Below are 23,902 nucleotides of genomic sequence, written 5' to 3' on the forward strand. Positions count from 1 at the left end.
TGCCTCAGCTCCCTCGTCTCGGGAGCCAATGGGGGCCCTCCTGGCAGGGGGGCAGCGGGGCTCGGTACCAGGGCAGCATCCTCGTCCCGACAGGAGCCCAGTGCTCAGGGGACCAGCCCGGATGTCTCTTCTCACCCTCGGCCCCGGAGCGGGGTGGGGGGGGGGGCGGTGGCTGGGGGGAGGGAGGGGCAGGGCCACCTCCCCCAGCCACAGTAATAACATGGTTGTGTCCACTGCTTCCTGGGTGGTCCCCAGGTGTGGGGGAAAGGGTTGGGGTGAGGCACAGGTGCAGTGGAGTTTTCCGGGGTGGCCCAGCCAGCCCCCTCGCTGGCACTATAAGCGGGTGGGGAGCAGGGATCCCAAGGAGTCTAAAGATTTAACTCCACCTCCTCGAGGAACCCCCGAGGCCCTCCACGTGACCCGGCATGGTTTCTGGTCCAACCTGATCCCCCAGAAAGCCCCTAAGATTCCCACTGTCCCTCTGGGCCAAACCCCTGCCCTCGCGCTCCTCATGGCTGACCTTTGCCCCCCACCCCCAAAATAAGGCCTCAGGTCAAAACTGGATTCTTCCCTAAAGAACATTTAATACATTTGAGACATCATCCATACAAAGTTAGCGTTACGTTTAAAAATGAGGATCGTGACATAAACCGGTAAAAAAACGGGCCTGACTGAGCTTTGTGCAACCCCTGAGAGTGGGTCCTTGGGGTGGCCCAGCCCCCTGCCCGCACTGGGGTGGGAGTGAGGCGGAGGGCTGGAATGTGGGCCGGAGGGGCGGGAGGAGCCTCTGCTCGTCAGGAGCAAGCAGGCTCCCCACGCTCGTCTCCGCCACGGACCACGGCCAAGGCCGCCCCCACCGCGTCTGGTCACCTCACGGGCGGGCCCGGCACACCAGCCACTAACGAGTGGGCCTGCGGGGCAGAGGGGGCAGCAGAAACGGGGAGGGGGCTGCGGTGAGGCGGGGGGGGGGACGTGGCGCCTGGCCGCGTCCCTGGTGCGGGAGACGGCAGCAGCCTGAGGACCCTGGGGAGGAGGACGCCCACCCCCAGGAGGCGGCCTGAGCCCTGAGCTGTAGTGAGGCCGATGCTCGGAGCGCCCCCGGCCGGTGCTGGCAACAGAGAGGCCTGAGGGGAACCTCAGTCCCCCGAGGAACCCGCCGTCACGACCGTCTCCGAGGCGGCCTCGCCTGGTTGGGGGCACCCCCACTGACGGGCCCCTGGAGAGCGGGTGGGGTGCCCCGCAGGCGGGCACGGCCCCTGCGTCATCGTCGTCGTCATCGTCGGGGCTGCGGGTAGCAGCCTCGCCCGGCCCCGCGGGCGGGTGGTCAGTGCAGCACCTGGGCCAGCTCGTACTTCTCGCAGAAGCGGCTGGTAAAGGGGAAGCAGGTGAGGTACTCGATCCAGGGCCAGTGGATGGGGTAGACGTAGAGCCAGATGACCAGGGACGCGAAGAGGCCGGCGAAGACCAGCAGCGACACCAGGATGAGCGCCCGCTTCCGGTACTTGTCGCTGGTGCCGAAGGTGATGTAGGGCAGGAAGGCGAAGGCCAGCAGCAGGCCGCTGAGGAAGCCGAAGATGTGGGCGATGTTGTCGATCCAGGGGAGCAGGCCGCACACGAACAGGAAGAGCACGACGGCCGACAGGTTCAGGAAGGCCTTCCAGGGCCTCTCCAGCAGCTGCCAGCTCTGGAAGAGCTCCACGAAGAGGCAGGCCAGGAGGCCAAACTGCGACCCCGCCGGGCCCACCTGCAGCGGGGGGAGGGGAGCTGTGTCACTCCCCGGGCCCGGGGGGTGCAGGAAGCCCCCGACACGGCCGGGCTGGGGCCCCGAAGCTGAGGGGACGGGGAGCGGGAGGGGAGCAGCCGGAGCCGCTGGACCAAGGCTGGGGGGTTCCGCCCTGCTTTCAGCCAAGGTGGGGCCTTCCAGCGCCCTGTGCGATGGGGCACGACAGACGAGCCTCGCAGGCGCGAACGGGGGGCGGGGCCCGACGCTGAATAAGCCAACAGCGTGAGGCCGCACTGATCCCCAAACTGCCATTTCTATGGGACGAGACCGGCCGTGCGCGGGCCATTCCCTACGGCTCGGCCTGCTGACAGGTGACGTGGTGGCGGGCAGCGGGCGTGGTCGTGAAGATGGGAAGCGGAGGAGAGGACCAGTGTGAGGGGCCGCGTCGGGGAAGGTCTTCCTGGAGGCGCCATCTGAGCATGGCTCCGGGACGTCACTGCGCCCTGGAGCCCGGGTTAAGGGCTCGAGCGCCCGACCAGCCCCGGCCAAGCTGTCCCTCCGCTGTTGAGCCCGGCACGGAAGGGGTCACGAGTCCCGCTGCCGGACTGGGCAGGAGGGGTGGGGAGCAGCAGAGGTGGCCTCCCCCCGTCCGGCCTCGTCCCCCGAGGCCCTACCTCTGCCCGGTACGGGAGGAAGATGGCGCTGGCGAGGTTGCCCGTGATGCCGCTGAGGACGAAGATGATGGCGATGCGGTGCCAGCCGGCCAGCTTCTCCAGGTCCCGCAGGATGGTCATTTGGAAGATGACAGAGACGAGGCAGTGTACCACGCTGGGGCGGGGCACACGCGGGCATCAGCCTCCCCGCGGACGCCGGCCCGTGGGGTCGGGGGGCTGTGCTGGCTGGGCCCTGGTGGTCAGGGCGGGCCGGCCCGTGGGGTCGGGGGGCTGTGCTGGCTGGGCCCTGGCCCATGTCCTGGGGGTCCGGGCAGGCCGGCCCGTGGGTCTGGGGTGGGCAGTGAGGCGGCTTACCCGGCGTGGAGGAACAGGGACAGCCAGAGCCGGTAGAACTGGTCCGGGACCTCGGGGTTGAGGAAGGGCAGCAGCCCGCACACCTCGTTCATGCAGCGCACCTGGGGGCGGCCAGTGCGTGGGGGTGAGCGCCGGGGACCCGCCTGCGTCGGACGCCCTGACGAGCGGGGCAGAGCCACGCACCCCGGCAGCTGCCGGGCCCGCCTCACCTGGGAGCAGAGCGTCGCCTCTTCGTGGAAATAGCCGTGCATGAACTCGCAGTACTCCCTGGTGGTGATCTCGCAGCTGGGGGATGGGGGGGCAGGGGGTGTGTCAGGGCCCTGGGCCGCCTGCCGGCACCTGGCCACAGCCAGCTCCCCCGTGGGAAAGGCGGTGGCCCCCTGTCGAGACCCGGGCTCTGGGACGGCCCTGCTTCATCCTGCTCACACCGCGGGGGGCCCAGGGCGGACACAGGGCAGGGAAGGAAGGCCGGGGCGGGCGCCCGGCAGGCTCACCTGCCCTTGGTGCCGATGCAGCAGGGGCGGCCCTTGATCTCGCAGTCCACGTGCAGGAAGCCCGTGTGGTTGCTCTTGGCCTGCTCCGTGCAGATCTGCATGGGGGGCGCCAACGGGGGCACTTGTGTGGGCGCAGGGGCCCACCCCCCGCCCTTCCCAAACCACTCTCCACTCCCAGTCCTCACGGGCCACTTGGTGATGTCATCAGGCCAGATGTGGGCACCGCTGGAGGCTGGCTCCTCACAGGTCCTGGAGGCAGAGGTCAGAGGGCAAAATGAGGGGCTGTGGCAGCCCCGGCCTGCACGGCCGCCTGCCAGTGACCCCGCAAGAGCGCAGACGACGATGCTCAGCCCCACGGTGGCAGCCCCGCCGAGGTCTGCCCTGGGCCGCACCTGGGGTCCTGGTGACACACGGCCCCTGACGTCCGCTTCTGGCCCAGCTCGGACTTGTCCATGGGGGGCCCGGTATCATCTTGCCACTTGACGAAAGTAGCCAGTGTCTCCTGGAGGAGGGAGGTGGGCTGGTGATGCCAGGGCAGGGCCACCCCCGCCGTGTTCAGGGGACCCTTCAGGACAGGCCCCGTCTCCCAGACCCCGACCCCCGGTGACAGTCCCAAGACCCGGCTTCCACCTCTCGGGCTGGGGAGGTCGCCACCTGCCCCGTGTTGGGCCATTTAGGGGTGTGTAGGGCTGTGTATGGGGGTGCACGAGGCTGGGGGGCACAGAGGAAGGAAGAGGGGGCGTGGTCACTGTCCTCGAGGGGCCCCTCCCCCAGGCAGGGGCTGGCGGGCCCGGGGTGCGTGGCCGCCCTCGCCCCACCGAGCAGTCCTTCCGCTGGGTCTGGATGCAGCCCGAGTGGTCGTTCTGGACGCAGCAGCCCGAGCCCCGCTCCAGGTCCCACTCCCGCTGCACCAGCTGCGCGATCTGCCCGTCCCGCCGGATGCAGGGCGAGAACTTGGCCCCCAGGTGGATCAAGTCGATCTGTGGGGGGAGAGAGTGGGCGCGGGCCCAGCTCTGGCTCTGCTGAGTCTCCCATGAGGGTGGGGGGCTGCCGGGGAAGCTGACCCCCTCCCTGCCCAGCTCGGGGGGCGACACTGGTTCCCCCCGGGCCCCTCACCGAACCGGGGCCGATCCAGAAGTTCTCCTGCTGGATGTACTTCACGCTCTCGTACACACCTTTGTTCCTGAGCACCTGGGACAGAGGGAGGGGCTCAGGCGGTTCCGGCCCCAGGGTTGGGTGTGGGGCCCTGGGAAGGGGCCAAGGGGCAGAGCAGCAGGAGGCCAGCACAGGTGCTGGGTGGCCTCTGACATGGAAGCCTCTAGGAAGCCTGGGAACCCTGGGGGCGGAGCCCCGCGTCCTCAGCCCCACTCACCAGCTGGGTGGTGACGTGCTGCGCGAAGCCCACGGGCGCGATGCCGTAGGTGCAGATGACCAGCAGGGTGATGACGATGTGGACGAAGGTCAGCCAGTAGGTGAAGTAGGGCCTGCGGCAGAGGCCTCCTCGCTCAGCAGAGCCGCCCGGCCTCGGGCCGCGTCCCACCCTCCACCTCCACTTCCTGCGACTCACCCCTCACCCCTGGCTCACCCCTCACCCCTCGCTATGGGCGACTTTTAAAACAGGCCTGTTCGGGTCTCTCTCCCAGTTTAAAACCCTTGGATGGCTTCCCACGGCCCTTGGGATGATGTTGAACGTCGGCCCCCTCCCCCTGGCTGCGAGGCCTTGTGCCTGCCCCCAGCCCCCCGCCTCCTTCCTCCCCTCCGGCAGCACGCCTCCCTCCCTGCAGCCCCGGGGCCTTGTCACGGAGGCTTGTCCCGGGATGCTCTTCCCCTCTGTTTTCGGCCGGCTACCTGCTGCTCATCCTGACTGCTCCCCTGCCCCCAAGCTGTTCCCTCCCGTTCTGTCCTCGAGTGTCCTCCTCCAGGACGCGGACCAGGCCTGTTATCACCTGATTTTTTTTTTGTAATTTGGGGTCTAGCGTCTATCAGGTCACTGCGATCATCCATTCTGCAAGAACTGGCCCTCCCCAATCCTCTAGCCTTCCCCAAGGTCCTCGTGTGTGTCTTGCCCACGGAGCCCTCCCTCACCGCCCCTCTGACCTGCCCCGCCCTCCCCCGCCCTGGGAGGGGGCAGGCCCCAGGACGGGCCCCTCGGCGGGCTCACCGGTGGCTGTCGAAGTTCTCCAGCTGCCGCTGCACGGTGCTGCTGATGCTGCGGCGGTAGCTGCGGTTCAGCCACTTGCCCACCACGCCTAAGCCGTAGTGCCGCTTCTGCCGGTCGAAGGCAAAGTGCTTCACCTTGGAGGCGATGCGCCTGCCGCGCTTGGCCCTGGGGGCCGGGGCGCGGCCGTGCTCCTTCCTGCTGGGGAGGGCGGCTCTCAGCCTGATGCCCACCCCACACAGCCCGGGAGGCGCCTGCGGCCTGCGGAGCCTCCGGCAGCGGCGCGGGGCTCTGGGGAGCCCCTCCGCGGCTGTGCCACCCCCCTCCGCCTGCAGGAGCAACTGCCCAGAACTCACAGAGGCACCTGCACCCCATCGGGGGAGACCGGCGAGGCCGAGTGTGGGATCCCCCGGAAGTAGCTGGCGGAGAGTGGGGGAGACTCAAACACATCGTCCGCCATGGAGCTCATTTCTTCCTGGGGTGGGGGGGCAGTGGCAGACACAGAAAGAGACAGTGTGAGGAGTCACTGGCCCCGGTACTGCCCCCAGCAGCTCAACTCGAGGGCAGGACAGGCGGGCGAAAGGCTCACGTGTGTTGGCTATGACGGTGACCTTCCTGGCCGGCGCCCTGTCCCACCCCTGGGTCCTCGTTTCACCCAACAGAAAGACGGGGGCCCAGGAGCTCCGCAAGGTGGCACACCCCATCCCACCGACGGGCCTTTGGCTATCTCGGGGGCATCTGGCACAGCATGGTCAAGGCCAGGCCACCCCTCCTAGCTCCCAGGCCACCCTGTCCCCCTGCCCGAAGGGCCCACGCCCCATGCTTGCCTTACTAAAAAACGAGGAGTCAAACGTGTCTGCGCCATCGACCGCGTCCTCCTCCAGGAAGCTGGGGTAGGCGAAGCTGCGTTTGACCACCGGGCACCGCTGTCCGGTGGCATCCAGCACCGAGCGCCCCTGTGCGGAGGGCAGAGGCACAGGCGTCAGGCCCGGGTTAGGCTCCCCCGACACCAAAGGGAGCGTCAAGCCCACTGCCCCGCGGGGACCCGGAAGGCAGGACCTGCCCCACAGCGTGGAGCCCCGGGAGAGAAGGTCGGGGTCGGGCCCAGCCTGCCCCAGAGCGTGGAGCCCCGGGAGAGAAGGTCGGGGTCGGGCCCAGCGTCTCTGCCGTCCTGGACGCACCTAGTTTGCTGTCATCGTCTCCCCGGCGACCTGCTGCCCTCTGGCTCGGGCAGCTGGCACCCCACCACTCATCCTGTACCCTAACTCCCGAGGCTCAGGCCGGCCCCCTCCAGTCCCGGCTTCCTGGCTCGGCACACCAAGCCCCTGCCCGGCTTTCCACCCATCTCCTGCTGTTCCTCTCATAACTAAAACCGCCGCAGTGAAACCACAAGGAACCACCCGCTGCTCCCCCGAGGGCCGCGCGCCCCCCACCTCCAGGCCTTTGCATAGGCTATTCCCTCTGCTGGGAATGCTGTTCCCTCCCTTCCTCTCCCGGAAGACATCCTTCCTTTTCTGGCCTCGGCTCAAGGGCCTTCTCCGACACCAGTCCCTCTTCCTGGCGAGACGGAGTGGCAGCCCCTCTGGGTGGGCCCTGCACTTATCACGCTGAATGACGGCATTGCCCTCACCTGGGCCGGGGGCCCTTCTAAGGCGGTGACACTGGCTCATGGCTCATTTCTCTCTGCAGGCCCTGTGCCCAGCACGGCACACGGGCTTGGGAAACACGGGGGGCCAGCGCTAACTGCACGTCTCATCTGCTTTCCCAGCTTGTGTGTCAGCGCAGAGGCCAGATTCTCACACTGGGGAGGCCGCCGGGGCTCGGGAGGGGACTGGGGCCAGGGCAGGGGCCTGGCTGCGGGGCCACCTCTGTCCAGAGAGCCTAGGCATCGTGCACTGCGCTGGGCACACAGGGGGGCGCCTGGGTGAGCTCTCAGGGGCTGCTCTGGGGGTTGGGGGTGGGGCTGGGAGGCCCCTCACCTTGAGGAGGGCTGCAGCCGCTTGAAAGCTCATGTGGGCCACAGACACCCTCTTGCGGCGAGGCAGGTGGGAGTAGCCCGAGCGGACGCTGGTGAAGGAGGTGAGGGACAGGACGCCTGGGGTCAGCGGTGGGTGCGGGGCGTGGGGCCGGTCCACCTCGTCCGGGTGGCGGAATGCCCGGCCTCGGGCCAGTGGATCCACAATCTGGGAGGGAGGGAGGAAGAGAGGGCGGCCGTGAGCAAAGCCGGCTGGCCTCCGGGCAAGGTCGCGCGCCACCCCCGCGACCCCCCCGATGCAGCTGACCTTGGGCATCTTGCCGGGCTTCGGGGACTCGGCGCCCTGGAAGGAAGGCGCCTCCTGGCTGGGGGACTCCAGGTCCCTCTGGCACGAGGCCTTGAGGCGGCCGTAGCGGACGCTGCAGTGGTGCAGACTCCGGCGCTGCCAGTGCTGGCGCTTCCCCTCCCAGTCGTCGCTGACCCCGAACCACTGGGCGGTCCCCCTGCGGGACAGTGACGGTGGGTGTGCGCATGCGCACGCGCGGCCGCGCAGCTACGACGAGGACGGGCCGCGTGCCCGCGCAGGGGGCGACGAGAGGTGATGGGCACTGTGCGCGCAGAGCCTCTGGTTCGCTACCCAGCAGCCAGGCGAGCAGGCGTGGAGTCAAGTCCAGAGCAGGAGGAGCTGGGCCGGGAAGGCCTCTGGGAGCCTCTCCGAGGGGCAGTGACCCACCTCCAGCTCTGCAAATCCACACTGCGACCTTCTAGAAGGTCACAGCTTCTAGAAGGGCCTCAGCTTCCCCCCAGTAACATGGTGTTAGGGTCCCGTGTCCACCCCTGCAGGGAGAAGCTGCTCGCTGATGCCCGCCCCCCTACAATTTCTAGAACCGGGACCCAGGGAGCAGGCGCAGCCAAGGTCTGGGCGCCGAGAACCTGCAGGGCCATGGGGGGTGGTCGGGCGGGACAGGCGGGTGCTCACTTGCGGATGCTCTGAGACAGGGAAGCCTGGCGGCGGAAGCCGGGCTGCTTCTCCGAGCTGCCGTCCTGCCATCGGCCCCGCGGCTCCTGGAGGCTGATGCTCTTCAAGTAGGGGTTCCTGGGCCTCTGCGGGGAGGGCGGGGGACAGATGGTGGGCGTGCGTGCACATGTGCACAGCGACTTCACTGACCCAGATCCTGGGCTGGGTCTTCTCTGGCTCCCAGTGTGAAACCCTGAGAGAATGAACATCAACTCCAGTTTACGCCCCCGAGCTGCCTGTGCTCTGAACGTAAAATCACCCGTTTCCGAATGTTTTCCAGCAAACCCTAGCATGTACTTTCCTAACGCCCCAGTCCTGGCTCCTCCGTCACGCCGTGACGCTGGGGGAGCGGGCGGCCCTGACACAGCCCCCTTTATGTCCCGGCCTGCGCGGGGGCCCACGCTGGCTCGGGCTCGTCTTCAATGCGCTCTTTATGGCCAGTGGTCTGGCCTGCTGCTCATTTCCATTCCCTCCGAGGAGCCGGGCGCCGTGGGGCCAGGCTGACGAGGCTGAAGACGCAGGCGCCCATCACCCAAGTCCCGGCCAGCCCTGAGATGAGACGCCTGAGCTCAGGGCCTACTCCCTGTGACATCTGGGGCCAGGAAGGAGGGGTACAGGCCTGAGTCAGGGGCTCAGGAAGACAGACGGGGCCTCCTGCACCTGTGGCAGGGCAGTGAGCCCCTGAGCCCCTGCTTACCTGGGGCAGCATGCTGGTGTGCTCGTCGGGGGCTGAGGTCTCAGGCGGCGGGATGGTGATGGACAGATTGGGGGGCTTCCGGCTCTGTAGGCGGCTGCTGGAGAAGCTGGACACCGAGGAGACGCTCTCGCCATTCTTGTCAGCGGAGGCCATGGTGGGCAGGGGGTCGGGGGGCTGGAATGCAGACGGGGAGAGGGGGCACAGGTGTGTTGAGATTGGCAGAACCGGAGGGGCCACGAGGACCCAGGTGCCAGTGTGGGCAGACCAACCTGCGAACACTTGGTTCTCACCTAACTCCGGACATGAAACCACGTGGCAGAGACCAAATCTGGCTGAGCAGGCCACTGCGAGAACGTCTATTTCTGTCCTTCATTTGCATGCCAGACCAGTGGGGTCTGAGGAGCCCTCAGCTCCCTGCTTTGTTCCATTTCTGGTCTCTGCTCAGGCAAGGACCACACACGGGAGGGCGAAGGATGCAGAGCAGTGACCTTGGCCGCCAGGGGCAGGGCTTGGGGGAGGACAAGAAGGCTCGGGAGCAATCTGGTGCACCAGGCCACAAACGGGGGCCCACCGCTGTGCAAAGAGCAGTCCCTGGGCTGCGGGGGGAGGAAGTGGCGACTCGGCCTAATTCTCAGATAGACTTGAAAGCCATCTGTCCCTGTCCCTTGTGGCTGCCCAGTTCCTTCTCCAAAGGTAACTGAATCCGACACCCGTCAGGTGCTTTTTTCTTTTCACAGGTGAAAAATAGTCTATCCTCATGGATAAAAAGTGATACATGCTCTTAACGAAATTAAAAAAAAAAAAAAGATGCAGAAGACTATAAAGCAGAGAGTGAGTGCATGGCCTGCCTGTCACTCATCCTCCGGGAAAGCACTGTGCGCCTGTCCTTCCAGAAGCCTCTCCGCACCTGACCAGGACACACTCGCACCTTGCCTTCTGCACACTTTCCCGTCAACACTTTCAGGCGGATCTACCTTATCTTTCCTGACGACTGTGAACATTTTGCCGAGGGGAACGTATCACGATTTACGCAATTCCAGATAGGTGGCTACTTAGGACGTTTCCGGCATTTCCGACTCACGCCCAGAGTTAACAGACACCCGTGCCTGTGCGGTCCGAGCACCAGCGCAGGACACAGTGCGAGGAGAGGAGCTGCCGGGCTGAGGAGCGAGGGCGTCGCGAATCGACGCGGACCTTGCCAAATGGCCCTGCCAAGAGCTGGGAGCAACCGACCCGCATCTGGGCAAACGTGCCCCAGGCTCCAACCCCCGCTGCCCCTCCGAGCACACCCGAATCGACATCCTCTGCCTCTTCTGTTCTCTCCATTCCAGCCCTCGCTCTGCCCTGGGACCGTTTTCCTGCTGAAGTCCTTAGCCCTTTCTTCATCCCATTTCCCAAAGCTCCTGAGGCAGGTCTGGTTTCTCCGCGCCCTGTACAAGGCCGAGGACCACACACACGTCCTCCAGCGTGGGTGCTGACTCTGGGTGTGCAAAACTTGGAGGAGAGTCACATGGGAGCCCTCCAGCCACGGGCACGTGGGGCCGAGGTGTGGGACGGCAGGGGGTTCCAAATCTGTCCGTCTCCTCCGTCCCCACCTGGCCCCCACCAGAGTCACCTGAAGGATCACAGTGGCCTCCCGACTCCTCTATCCGCTGCTCCTCAAGCCCCCACCTCCATGACTTCTCCACGCGGCGGCAGAAGTCAGCTTTTAAAAGCGCGAATCACACCATGTCACTCCCTGCTCGACACCGTCCCGAGATTTCCTGTTCTCCCTTAAACTAAAGCCCTGGGCCCTGTGTGGCTGTCTGTCTCCTACACGGCCACTCCCGACCACCTGGCCACTGCGGTCCCCTCATTGCCCCCTACCTGCCAAGCTCTGCTGGGCGGTGCTGGGGTTTGTGGCCAAACGCACAGACCGGAGCTCGGCAGCCTGTACCTGACCACGGGTCCCCCACATCCTCGCCTACGACGGGGAGAATAACTTCCTTCCTCCTGGTCACCAAATGAGTGAACGCATGCTAGACGCCCAGGCAGCTCGTCCACACAGAAGCTCGTTCAGGCGTGTTCAACGCTACGTGTTCGTCAGAGCCAAAAGGCGGGAACGCCCCAAATACCCATCACGTGTGCTCCATCCGCACGCGGGAAGAGTGCTCAGCCACAAACGGGGACTGAGGCGCTGGTACGCGCCACGACGCGGGTGAACCCCGAGGACGCCGTGCCCAGTGACGGCGGACGGGCACGAAGGCCACGCGCTGCAGGATCCGTCACAGGAGAGCGTGGACGAGGCAAATCTGCAGACAGGAGCGTGAGCGTTTGCTCGGGGCTGGGGGGACGCTGGGCGGGGCGACGGGTGAGAGCTCATGCTCTGAAACTGACCGTCGTGATGGTCACACGTACCTGTGAATAGACTGAAAACCACTGAACTGTGTGCTTTAAAGGGATGAATTTGTGCGACTTATATAAATCAAATGTGAATTATTTCTCGATAAAGCTGTTTATAGAACATCTCAAGTAAGTGCTCCCTAAATGTTGGGCCTCTGCCCGTGCTGGTCCCTCCATCTCCAGATCAGATCAGCACGCAGCATAGTACGCGGCTCCTTCTCCTCATTCTGGTTCCAGCTTGAACGCCGCCTCCTCCGAGGAGCCGTCCCTGACTGCCTGAAGCAGCCACTGCATAGTCATTGCTGCACCCCCGCTGCCAGAAGGGTCCGCAGGTGGCAGCCCCACGTACGTGTTGATAAACAAGCAGCACAGCAGCCGGTCCCCCGGGGCCAGCCCCTCCAGCTACCCAGCTTCCTACCTTTGGAGTCTGGGCACAGCTCGCGGCTTCCTGGATCTGTTGCAGAGGTCTCTAGAGCATATTCTAGTCCTTTCTGCACTCTGGGTCAAGCGTCAGCAATGCGGAGAGGCGGATGCGTGCAGAGACAGGCTGAAGGATGGCCAGGCGGCCCCAGGTCAAGCGGGCAGCTCCCTTGGTGCTCAGAGCCTACGAGAAAGGTCACGTCAGGACCACCATGTTTTAATACCTCCCCGACCTCAGCGTCCTCATCTGTGAGGTGGGGATAACTCCACCGGCCTCGCACTGAGGGATTCGAAGGATGCTCGCCTCCTCCGCTGGGGTCAGGGTCCCTCGTGCCAGTGAGCTGGGCACTCGGGGGGGGGGGGCAGGCAGCCAGGGGCTTCGGTCTCTGGGCATTTAACAACAACAACAACAACAACAACAACAAAAACACACCTAAAAATTCCTGCTCTGGGCTGGGAACCAAAATCAAGATGATCCTTTTAGTTTGTTTGACTATAACTATCCTAGAAATACTTAACTTAGAACAACAACAACGACAACCAGGAATTATTGGCTATCTTCTGATGAAAATTTCTCTTCAATTAGAATAAGTCAGAGATTGAAGGCCACGTTCAAACGATTTGGAAGTGTTTCGTTGCTGCTGTGTTTGGTTCGTTAACTTATTGAGCTGAAATCCACCCGACGTATAATTAAAACGTAGAAAAGAGTACGACGTGGTGGCGTTCCTCTTAGTTTCTGAGAAGTCCTGCTGTGCCCTGCCGGGGCGCAGGAGGGCACACAGCAGGTGCTCCCCGAGCAGAACCCTGAGGGCCGTCGGGGACCAGGCAGGGCCCAGCCCTTAGGTGCGCCAGGCCTCGCTGGCCCTTCCCGTGCTCCCCCACTTTGTCCTCAGCACCCCCTTCAAGGCAGATGTCATCCCCGCTTTCGCTGTAGTGGGGGGAATGGCGGCTCAGAGGAGCGAAGTAACTTGTCCACACGCACACAACCAGGAATCAGGGCAGCTGGGACTCGGGTCACTCGGGATCCAGGGCCCGAGGTCTACTTGGGAAACTGATGCCCCCCACCCTCCCTAAAGCTGGGGTACACGTGGGGCTGGAAGGCCCTTACTAGGGAGGCAGAATGGAAAGTCCAGCTCACAGAGAAACTCAGGCAGCAGCCGAGCACTTTGCAAACTGAGTTTTTCAGAGGCCTGGGTCCCCAGAGGAGTTGCTGTGGGGTGAACCAGAGGCTGGGGGCAGGTGACACTGGGTGTGGAGGGGGCCCCGGGGCAGGGCCGGGTAGTCCAAGGCAGAGCTGGGGCTCAGGACACTTCCTACTTCGTTTAAGGCTTGACCAACAGATTTGGGCATCGTTCCCTCGTTCCCCAATTGCTGGAGTCCTGACCCCACGCCCCAGGGCAGACTGGCCAAGGGTGATCACAAGCTGATGGTCCTCGGTGTTGGGCAGGCTGGCTCCTCGGAGTCCTGGGAGCCAGTGCCACACTGAGCCTGCTCTAGAGACAGCTCCAAGACAACAGCTTGCCTGGGGCCCCTGCATGGAACATTCCCGGGCTTGGCCTCCTCTGGGACCAGGGTGCAGTCAGAGGGCATCGGTCAGGCATTACCCTGGGAAAGCGGCACCAAGGAAGGAGGCAGCGGAGGAAGGCTGGGGGTGGGGGTGGGGGTGGGGGGCTGCCGTGTCACCGAGGCAGGATCCTCCTGGGACTCCGAGTTGAGCAGACACCCCTGGAGTCAGCACCCTTCATAATCTGCCCCATGCCCCACCCCCTGACATGCCACCTCCCCCTGCAGCTCGCACCTCCACTTATCTGAGACCCTGCACCTGGCACACCAGCCTCCACCGAGTCTGCCTGGCCAACACCTACCAGCTGCTTTAAGGAAGGTAAAAATGTCACCTCCTCCAGGAAGCCCGCCCTGTCACCACCAGATAGAACCAACCACTTTCCCATCTGCTCCCATGGCACCCTGCAGAGATCTGCCTACATGTAAGTGTCCCCACAACCCTGGGCAGCACAGGCCCCACTGATGGCTAACTAGACGGAAGGCAGGGGAGAGGGCGGGCACATGCATGACTTTGGACGGTCAGTCCACCCTGGACAGAAACCTGTCACCCCCAATCGTGCAGCCAGCCCAGGACACAGGCCCCTCGGAAGGCTCCACTGAGCACTGCCTGCCCTGCTCGGGCTCTGTGACCACTGCGGGGCTGAGGATGAAGGATGCTGTCTTAGGATGAATCCCCAGTGGACCTCCTGTCGTCCCCTCCCAGGCACAACCTAGACGCTCCGGCCAGCTCCCCGCATCCCAAGGCCACACTACCCCTGGCTGGGACGCCCGGCCTGGGACCCACCGTGCTGCTGGTGGCCTCTGTGCTGACCTGATGGGAAGAAAGGCAGACACGACCCCAGCTGGGGAGGTGGGACCGGCCCCAAGGGGTCCCGAGGAGAAGTGGCCCGGCCCTAGAGAGCAGAGTGCAGAGTGTGAGGCGGGGGAGGGAGGGTCTGCCCCCAGACCACGTGCCCCCAGCCCGGGCAGAAACGGCGGGCAGGAATACCAGAAGCCCCGTGTCCTCCTCAGGGCTCAGGGCGTGAAGGCTGGGGGACGGCTGGCATGCAGGGGTGCTCATACCCACGCCGGGCGCCTGCTCCCCCCAAGTCCAGGGCGTGGAGGGGCCCAGGAGGGAGTGACCAGGCGGAAAGAGTGCTGGGGCTTCGAGAGCACCCCGCCCAGCACTTATCTCCCGCGCCCCAGAAGTGCTTGCTCTGCAGGAAATTGTGACATCCTGGGACCAGGCTTCCTCCTGACCCACAGTCACATCCGCTGCTCAAAGACCCCTGGCCTGCCACCTCGCCCAGCCCATGGGTGGGGTGGGGGAGGTCTGAGGGCCCGCCCCACCTCCCCAAGCTAGATCCTGGCCTTGGTGGGGCCCTCCCCCCAAAAGGGCCTTCAGCCCCAACCCTAGAGTAGTTAGGCGACCTCTTAGGAGTCTGGGTGAAGGGTCGGGGCTTATGTTGGGTGTGGGGCAGGACCACAGAAAAAGGGAAGTGCAGTATTCAAATCACCCCAAGATACCATGAGTTGAGGCACCCTGCCCAGTCTGTAACCCCGCCGTCCTCGCAGCCAGCAGCAGCCAGGCCCAGGCACACGTGACAGACTCAGAACCCGCCGGCTGATGCCACAGGAGAATCCGGTTTCCCCACCAAGGGCGGGGTTGGCCACCGCCAGCTGAGCCCTGATCTGCAAGGGGTCCCGCAGGGAGGTCCCCGCCAGCCCTCTTGTGCCATCCCGGCAGGGTGCTAGAGGGTCCCACCACCTGCTCAGTCTGCCCCTAGGCGCAATTGCACCTGCACGGAGAAGACCCGCAGGTTTCAGAAACCTCCCTGGTCTCGCTAAAGGTGAATGAGTTCCCCACAACCTCCAGGCTCCAAGCATGTCAGCCACAGCCCCAGACAAAAGCAGACAGGCCACAGCCAGGAGGGCTCAGACTGCCCGAGGCCAGGATGCAGACAGAGGAGGAGGAGGGGCCCTTGGACCGGGGTGAGCAGTCCCTCCAGAGAGGAAAGAGGCAGGCCATTCTCGGCCACCGGATAAGATCAGGAAGTTTAGGGAACACCCGTGGGGAGGGCTCGGGTCCACTGAACTGAGAAAGTGGAGAGGTTACTTCCAGCTGGCGGGGGGCGCCCAGCTGCGGGCGAGTGGGCACCGGCAGGCAGGGAGGGAGGAGGCTGGGGCTGCTGAAAGCCGGTCTGTCCTCTGCTGACTCACAAGATGACAGGCGGAGGGCTGGGGGCGAGGAAGTGGCCTCTCTCCCTGCTTCCCTACCACAGAAACTGAAACTCGATTTTCCCTCCCCACAGCCCTTCTGGGAACCAGTCATTTTTAGAAAGCTACCAAGAGGAAGCTGGCCCTCACCGGCTGTGCAGTCCCCAGCGAAAGCCCTGGTTCTGCTGACCTTGGGGCATGGCTCCAGCCCCCCACCCCTCACCCCGGTACCCGGAAGGAGCAGCTTCTGTAAAGGCTGTCGTCTAACCTGGTCTCCCTATACGCAGCCGGTGACTCACCCTTGCCCGCTCACCTCCCAGCCCTGGCGAAAGGGAGCGGGGACAGAAGCAAAGGGCAGGAGGATGCCAGGAAGGCTGGCGGAAGGTCTGGGGACCGGATCCGGGCACGGGATCCGGGAAGGCGAAAAGTGAGGGAACAAAACGGGAAGGAAGCAAACCGTCCCGGTTGGAGGCTGAAGCCCAGTCATGGGAGCCAGAGAAAGGCAGGGGACCAAAGGGGCTGTCAGCAGAAGCCAAACAGAAGCTGCGTCTCCCTCCCGCCTGGCAAGCGCCCACAGCCAGAGGTGCTGGTTGGCAGACGCGCACTGCACGCACTGCACTGGCCGGGGCGCTTCAGCCCAGCTGCCCCCAAGGGAGCGGAAACCCGGACGGCCTGGCCTGTGGCCGGACACCGGGCGGACACCGGCTGCGGGGGGGGGGGGGGGGGGGGGCGGGGAGGGGGGCGGGGAGAGCCCTGGACTTCAAACCCCGCCCCTTTCAAGGCGTTGCGCAAACTCAGTTCCGCAGGCAAAGCTCCGGAGAGCTCGGTTCAGGGGCTTGGGGACCCACGTGTTTTTCGCTATCGGACCCCGTGTTCTGGGTTCCCCTTGACCCAGTTCGAGCGGCGCGGCCAACCACAGACACGGAAGCGGGCGCTGGGCTCCCGGGCGCTGCGAGCGCAGGGCGTGCGCGTGTGGGGGCGGGGAAGGGGGCTGCCCCGTTCTCAGAGCGGCTGGGACCCCAGAGCCCCTCTGTCTGCACCGCCGACTGGACACCTGTGGGGCTGAGGTGTGAATGCCCCATCCTCTGTGCGGTCCCCGGGGTCCAGGAAGCCAGCTGAGGTGGGACAACCGGAGCCCCAGGTCCTCATAGCCTAAGATGCTGCAGCTGCTGGCGACACACAGGGACGGGCGCCATTGGAAGGGGGCGTGGCATCGCCAGGTGTCCCTAACCGGACACAGTGCTGGGCCCTGCCCACCAAGGTGCCCTCCCAGGGGGCCCTCTGGGACCCTCTGGACTCTGGAAGTTGCTGGTGGAAGCGCACAAGGGGACAGCAGCTGAGCAAGGACACAGGTGTCCTCCTGCCCCGGGGTAAGCAGCAGCAGCTCTGTCCCCTGGGGACAGCCGTGGCCTGGGGTGTCAGAGGGAAGTGGCCTGGATGTTGTGCCCTGCAGCCCAGCCCTCCCTGCAAAGGTGGCGCAGTCCACGCCAGGTCTGCAGCCCCCTGAGCACTGCCGTGAAGGGCTGAGTCAGACGAGGCCCCTGGGGGCCCAGCAGGCCTCCGTCCTTCTCAGGCCAGGGACCAGGGTCCCGGAGGAGTCCGCCCCACCGGGCGCCACAAACAGGACTTTGCTCCAAACACGCATGAAAGTTTGCCTCTCTGGATCTTGGGGTGCAAGGGGTCGGGTCCTCAGCGGTCCCCGGAACTGGCAGCGGCCTAGTGCACGCTCTGGTTGGGGGAATGCGGGGCGCTGCAGGGGTGGGGGAGCAGCGGAGGCCCACTTCACCCCTGCTGGGGGCCCCTGACGCCGAGTGCCACCGGGCCGTTTCCAGACTCCATCACCCTCGGTGCCCAGAGCAGGGCTGTATTGTGTCTGCAAAGGTGGGGTCCACCCAACTTCCTCCCCCTTCTTGTAGCCTGGCTCGAGACGGTGACGCTGCCGTCCAAGTGGGGACAGGGTCTTAGGCGCAGCCCTGACTGCTGTGTGATCTTGGGCAAGTCACTAAACATCTCTGGGCCATCCTTTGTTTACGCTTAAGATGCTGAGTAGCTGCCCGGGGGTCTGAAATCTAGGTTCCCTTGTCACCCCTGGCTAGGGCTCACCCCGGGAGCACACGCGGACGACGGCCAAAGCCTCGCTACGTCTCGCGAAGACGGAAGCACCTTGCCCACCGTCCCTTGGCCAGACGTCAGGCCCTGGACTGTCCTGAATCCTTTGCCTCCACACACTGGGGACAGGGCCTGGTGGCCCTCATTTCTGGAGGCACGGGTCGCCCCTAGCAGAGAAGGAACATGCCAGGCAAACACCTTCCAGCTTGTAAACAGTCATTAAGAAGCTAATAAAACTTATTTCCCAGAACTCTGCCCTCGGGCTTGCTGGTTCCCTAGTAGAGGCTGCTCCCCTCTCCCCAACCAACCGCACGGCTCCTAGGGCTTCCGGGTGCAGGCCCATCTGGGCCACTCACATCGGGGGGCTTGCAGGTACCTGCCCCACTTTGGAGCAGCTGGGGTTCTGTTGAGGAGTGAGGGCTGGGGGTAGGGATGGGGGTGGCAGTGTGGAGACAGGGCTCCAACGCCGGCTTGGCCACCTACCCGCTGGGACACCTTGGGCAAGTTACCACTTCTGAGCCTCGGTTTTCTCTGCTGTGAAATGGGGTGATGGCCTCCCACAGATGACGTGAGGTCAGGAACACACAGTGCCAGTAACTGATACGGTTTCCCTCCTCCCTGGCTGCCCTCCGCTGTCACCACTCACCGGGTCTCTCTGCATCCGAGCCAAGAACCAGAGAGGTGACAGCTCTCTATTTGACTGTGGGGAAACTGAGGCTCCGAGAGGTTACGTCACCTGCCCAAGTCTCCGTAGTTAGGAGGTGGTGGGGCTGTGACCTCCCCCCCTCCGCACGTGCACACACACTGCAGCCTCCGGACACCCTGGAACCGGATGAGAAAATGTGACAAAAGAACAGGCCTGGGTGGTGACTCGGAGCAGTCCAGGTCTGGGGCTGACTTTGGGAGCGCGGGCCTTTGACTCATGAGCCCCTCCCAGAAATGACATCACCTAATGCTCGGGTAGTTTTCTCAGATTATCAAAGAGTTTTCGCATCCTCTCATTTCTGTCCTTATCACATTCTCTTCAGAGGCGGGGGAGGGAGGTCAGACTTCCCTCGGAGTCCCGCTCCAGCCCAGTCCCACAGCCGACCCCCACCTCGTCCTCCAGGCCTTCGGGGGCCACCTGGGGAGAGAAGAGGCGCTTCCTGCCAGGCACCAGGGGCAGGGCGCCCCAGGGTGCTCTAGACACAGCCTCTGGGCCACACGTGGGAAGCAGAGAAGAAAATCAAGGTTCTGGGCAGCTTGCCCTGCACCCGGCCCTGGGAGCAGAGCTGAGGGGCACCACCCCCGGGGACCCCCCACCCCTCCGCACACACACCGTCAGGACACACGCGCTGGCCGGAGGGGAAACCCCTGGGCGAGGGCGGCAGTTCACGGCCTGACCCTCCCCTCCTCAACCAAAACCCACCCTCCGTCCCAGCCGCCATTCTTCGGCATGGTCCCCGCAACAACCCGCGAGATAAGGGCTCCGTCGTCAGCACGAGTCCGTGCCAAGGGCGCGCACACACGCTAACAGCAGTCGCGACAGCGCTATCACGACGGCGTCCTCGCCCTGCTCCTAGGGGGCCGGGCACCGGGCCCACGGCTTCACGTGAACCACCAGCAGAATCTTCGCAGCAGCCCTCTCGGGCAGACGACTGCGACCCGCTGTACAGCCGGGGAAACTGAGGCACGGGCTATTTACGTGACCCCCACCCTACTGCCCACACTCTCACAGACCCTGAACCTGCCGGCCTCTGTGCCTTGCACCTTGGCTCCCCAAGCTGGGAGTCACCCCTTCCCACCCAGCCCCTCGGGCCAGCGTCCCTGATCGGCCCACCTTCAGCACTGCCCACGTAAGAACCAACCACGGTCCCGGGGGACCCCGAGCATCCTTCCGGCAGCTTCGGAAATGCAACAACTTGCTTCCGGGTCCCTGGATGAATTTATTGAATGAGGGAATGATCGGCCGTGGAAGCTCCCTGTTTTTCCCCCAAAGACACTCACCTAACTCATCTCTCTCATAGTGAAGTAACAAAAACTATGGGCAGCCTGGGAAAAGCCTGGGTTTTCCCTAAAGACAGGGAAGGCAGGGCTCCTCCTCCTGGCCTGCATCCTTGAGTCGCCAGCGGCCACCCCGCCCTAGCCACTAAGCCAGGTCAGCCTGCACCCCAGGAGGGCTGATGTCCCCACCTCCTCCCCCAGCCTAGCCCAGCTGGATAGGAAGCTGGGAGCAGCCGAGTGAGCTCACTCTGGAAATCCCCAAGGCAATGCTGAGGCCACAGAGCCCCAAGGGGCTGTGTGGGGTGGAGCGGGGAGAGGCGGCCGGGAGAGCGCATTCCCGTGTTGCACCATGGGGCGGGCAGGGGCCGCGACCACCCCGACTCCACTACTGCTCATCCCAACCGAAGGCAAGCGACAGGGACTCGGACGTGAACCGGTCCATGCACGCTCAGACACACACACCACCTCATCTCCTCTGGGGCAGAGTTCACACGGCGAGTTGACAGAAATCTTACGAAGAGGCGATGGCAGCGCCCAGAGCTCTGGTCACAGTAAAACGCTGCTACTGACCGGGGCCAGCTCGGACCCCACAGCCTCTGAAATGTGTCTGCAGTGTGATTCATTCCTCTTAGAAGAAGAGAAATCCTCTCTTGGGCTGTGTGTGTGTGTGTGAGAGATGCCAGGTACAACTGCAGCTCGGAAGTGAGCAAGCCAGGTAGGAGTCACCTGGTGGTCCCTTTACAGGCCGGTGGCACTGGGCTCGCTGCTTACTTCCTGAACTGCTTTGAGCAAACCTGCATGCTCCCTCGAGGGGCACACGACAGGTGGGGGCCACGACTGTAGCTTTGTTTTACTGAAAAGATGGGAGTCACACTCCACCTTTTGAAAGTTAAAAGATCTAAAAAAAAACAAAACAAAAAAACCCAAAAAGCAGAAGTCAAACCAGAAACTGCCACCTGCCCTCTAGCCCTACCAGGGTTCCCGGGCCGGGAGGCTGGGGTCTAGAAGTGGAGATGACAGCGAGCAGTAGACATTGCCGGGAAACCAGACGGAGGCCAGTGGGGTGGCCTGGGCCTCGGCCCATCCTGCCGTGACAGCCACGCACCCCGTTCCCTGAAGACTAGGAGCACTCTCCTCCAGCCCAGCTCAAACAATTCAGTCATCCCTACCGGGGGGTGCAGGGTCCCCCTGGCCTGTGGCTTTGATGTCCTCCATCTCTTACCATTGTTCATCTCACTCCAGGAGTGGGGGTGCCTCGCTCTCCCACCCCGAGTGTCTTCTAAGCACAGTGGAAAATTTGTATTGCCACAGGGAAGCAGATCAGGGAGCCGCAAGGAATTAGGAGCCTTGTTATACCCCTTGGGTATTATTTTCCTGGTGTAAATACTGGAAGAGTTAGGTGTGCGTTTAGAAGGGAAAATTCCAGCAGGTCACATGGCACCAGGCATTCATGCCCAGGTCAGCGATCCAGCTTTGGGGAAAACTGTGAGAACACAGCTCATATCTGGGGGACGTCTGAGCCCCTGTGTGGGAGGCTGCCCTTAGGGAGCAGTACTCCAGGACAGCTCCCAGCACCCAGACCTGCCTCCTGCAGGGCCCACGGTTTGAACAGGGAGAGGCAGGCTTATGGCACCCAAGGCAGCCTCTTACCCTCACAACTCCTTATTCTTAATTTCGAGTTCCTCCCTTGATACTGGGGAAACTGAGCCAGGGAGGGGAAGTCAATAAGAAGGACAGGCATATACCTCAGAGATATTGCAGGAGTTTTATCTTTTCACTGGTGGATGCTGTTCGATTTGTAAACAAACAAACAAGAAACACCTGCGACATTTGTGAAGTGCAATAAAACGAGGCATGCTTGTAGCTTGATGGACCGGGTGTGGACGTTTCCACTGGATCATTTTTGGTGGTGGGGGCTGTCCTGTGCATCGTGGGATGTTTAGCGGCATCTATCCACTAGGTGCCAAATAGCAACAACACTCACCCCACCACCCCCCCGACCTGTGAAAACCAAAACCACTTTAGATATTGCCAAATATCCCCTGGCTGATACAGTCAGCGGGGAGGGGGGGTGGGTTGAGAGCCACTGCTCTAAACAAGCTGCTTTCCACTTCTCCCTCAGCCCTACCTCTAGAGAGTGACAGAAACATAACACAGATGCTGGGCTCATTATTTTATCAGCAAACGTCGCACGCGCGCGCACACACACACGGGTCTTAAATCTGGCCATTTGGGAAACAGCACCAGTCCACGTGCGGGGCCAATCCCTCAAGCCTTCCCCTCCTCAGACACTCGCACCCTACAGCCTGCTCCCTTAGTCTGTCACCCAGTTAGGCAGGGGGCTACGACCCCGGCTGCCCTGGGGTGGGAGATCTGTACCCTAGGAGACATCCCTCTCAACCCTAACCCAACGCAACGCCCTGGAGAAAAAGAGGGGGCCAGGCTTTCCAAGGCCCTTTCCAGAACTCGAGGCGCCTGGGTGCAGTTGCTGAGCCGCGGTCCGGCGCAGCCCTGCGGGGCGAGCCCGCCCTCCCACACCTGCTCCCACCTGAGCCGGGCTTCCCGCCGCTCGCCCCGCGGAGACGCGAGCGGATCTGAATTCCAGGCCGTCCTGGGACGAGGGCGGGGCTGTGCGGCGCTGCCCCGGGGCAGTCCCCTTTCTTCCTCCCAGAGCTTTAAACTTCTGCCCAATCATCGTGCCTTCGCATCTGGTGACCCGTGGCCCAGGGAGCCCTTAGGCGTCTTGCCCGGGCTGAGCCCCAGAGGCCGGCAGACCTAGTCCCGAAGCTCCGTCCGAGTCCGACCCCGGCCTCTGGCCTGCGGCTTGGCCCACGTGGGGCCCGCGCTCTCCGCGGGGCGGGGTACGCCCTCGCCAGACGCGCCCGGCGCCCCACGGCGGGCTTGTGCGCGCCCCCACGGACCCTCCCGGCGCCTGCGGCCCTGCGGCCGAGGGCCCAGCCCTGCCCGTCGCCCGCGCTCACCTCCCTGCAGCCCCAAGTCCCAGGGACGCAGCTCGTGACGGCGCCGGCGAGCAGCTGGGCCGCGGCTCCCGGGGGCGGGGCCCCGGCGCCCCGCCTCTTCCCTACCTGCGCGCGGGCGGCGGGGCCGGGGGGCGGGGCCGGGCGCCGGGGGCGGGGCTCCGAGCGGCCCGCGCCGCACCGCCCCCCGCGGCTCCCTGGGCTCGCGCCTGCCGGTGGGGTCCCCGCCTAGGCAGAGCCCTGCTTTCAGCCCGAGCTGGTCTCCTCTCATCTCACACGGCGCATAATCGAGGCCTGACCTTGCAGCCATCAGCACGTCACCCCCAGGAAGAGCCATTCCAATAACAGCCCCCCCCCACTCCCCTCCATCCAGCGCCCTCGTTCCCAGGCCAACGTTGAGCCCTCACCGGTTCCTTGAAACACCGCTGGAGCGTCTCCCCTCCCCCAAGGCCCGCGGCCCCCACCTCCGGGAAGCCTTCTCTGATCTCGGCCAGCGCTGCTCTGTTCCATGACAGCGAACGCGCCCTCCCCCGCATCCTCCTGGGGCGGAGGCCCCTTCCCAGGCGAAGGCTGGGTCTTGCTCAACTTCCCGCGCCCCACCCGCCCCCGGGTCCAAACGCAGAGCAGGCACTGACGACGAAGACGACAGCGAGCAGGGACAGCCGCCCCGGTGCCTGCCTGGGTGGCGGCGGCCTCTGCAGAAGTCATAGGAATCGCTTTCGGGAAGACTCGTTAAAAACCCGCGTGGCCTCTGGGCCGACGACACAGAACCATCCAGGTGGGGCAGAACTTGGGCTCACAGAGGTGCCTGCAGCGGACGCAGAGGAAAGCGCCTACAGTATCCGGAGATTCCACGGGCGACGTGGGGAGGGAGTCAGCCTCCAGGGCAGGGCGGCCTCGGCACAGGCCGCTCTAAGCTGGTTCTTAACTTGCCTTCTCACGCGCGGTCCATGGTGGGGATGCGGTGAAAAGCACGTGTGAGACGTGGCCGACTGTCAGCTCATAGGGCTCTTATCAGAGACCCCGAGTTCAGACCCTGCCCCTGCCTCTTTGCCCCTGTGTGGCCTTGGACAAAGCCCTCGCCCTTCCCTGGCCGGCCTAGGCAGAAACGGTAACAGGCCCCGCCTCTTGTTAAGAAGCCCCGGGAAAGGGGGAAAGGCACGTGGCTCCCGCACCTG

At 64.3% G+C, this 23,902-nt stretch overlaps 1 protein-coding gene across 6 annotated transcripts; it reads right to left on the minus strand.

Annotated features, from left to right (window-relative positions):
- Positions 1–560: 560 nt before the first annotated feature.
- RHBDF2 (rhomboid 5 homolog 2) lies at positions 561–23,155 on the minus strand. Of its 6 annotated transcripts, none has more exons than XM_036223061.1 (19): positions 23,132–23,155; positions 11,894–12,079; positions 9,094–9,267; positions 8,358–8,482; positions 7,686–7,881; positions 7,383–7,586; positions 6,231–6,359; positions 5,760–5,878; positions 5,407–5,604; positions 4,618–4,729; positions 4,362–4,436; positions 4,064–4,225; positions 3,638–3,747; positions 3,431–3,494; positions 3,246–3,340; positions 2,961–3,036; positions 2,752–2,852; positions 2,398–2,551; positions 561–1,744 (listed from the first exon to the last, which is right to left on the minus strand). In XM_036223061.1, the coding sequence occupies exons 3-19, from the start codon at positions 9,244–9,246 to the stop codon at positions 1,325–1,327; spliced, it is 2,493 nt and encodes an 830-aa protein (XP_036078954.1). In that variant the 5' UTR covers positions 9,247–9,267; positions 11,894–12,079; positions 23,132–23,155; the 3' UTR covers positions 561–1,324. The 6 variants fall into 6 exon arrangements, with proteins under 6 accessions (XP_036078954.1, XP_015998647.1, XP_036078955.1 ...); XM_016143161.2 differs by lacking the exon at positions 23,132–23,155 and adding an exon at positions 22,728–22,817; XM_036223062.1 differs by lacking the exon at positions 23,132–23,155 and adding an exon at positions 22,295–22,571.
- Between the last annotated feature and the right edge of the window lie 747 nt (positions 23,156–23,902).

The sequence above is a fragment of the Rousettus aegyptiacus genome, unplaced genomic scaffold (assembly GCF_014176215.1).
Source record: "Rousettus aegyptiacus isolate mRouAeg1 unplaced genomic scaffold, mRouAeg1.p scaffold_m13_p_6, whole genome shotgun sequence".
NCBI lineage: Eukaryota > Metazoa > Chordata > Mammalia > Chiroptera > Pteropodidae > Rousettus > Rousettus aegyptiacus.

Coding starts and splice junctions, on each gene's coding strand:
- RHBDF2 (XM_036223061.1), bottom strand. CDS start 9,246: ATGGCCTCCGCTGACAAGAATGGCGAGAGCGTCTCCTCGGTGTCCAGC. Junction 6,360..7,382: donor CGGCTGCAGCCCTCCTCAAG/GTGAGGGGCCTC, acceptor CCCTCCGCACAG/GGGCGCTCGGTGCTGGATGC. Junction 4,226..4,361: donor TCTGGATCGGCCCCGGTTCG/GTGAGGGGCCCG, acceptor CTCCCCCCACAG/ATCGACTTGATCCACCTGGG.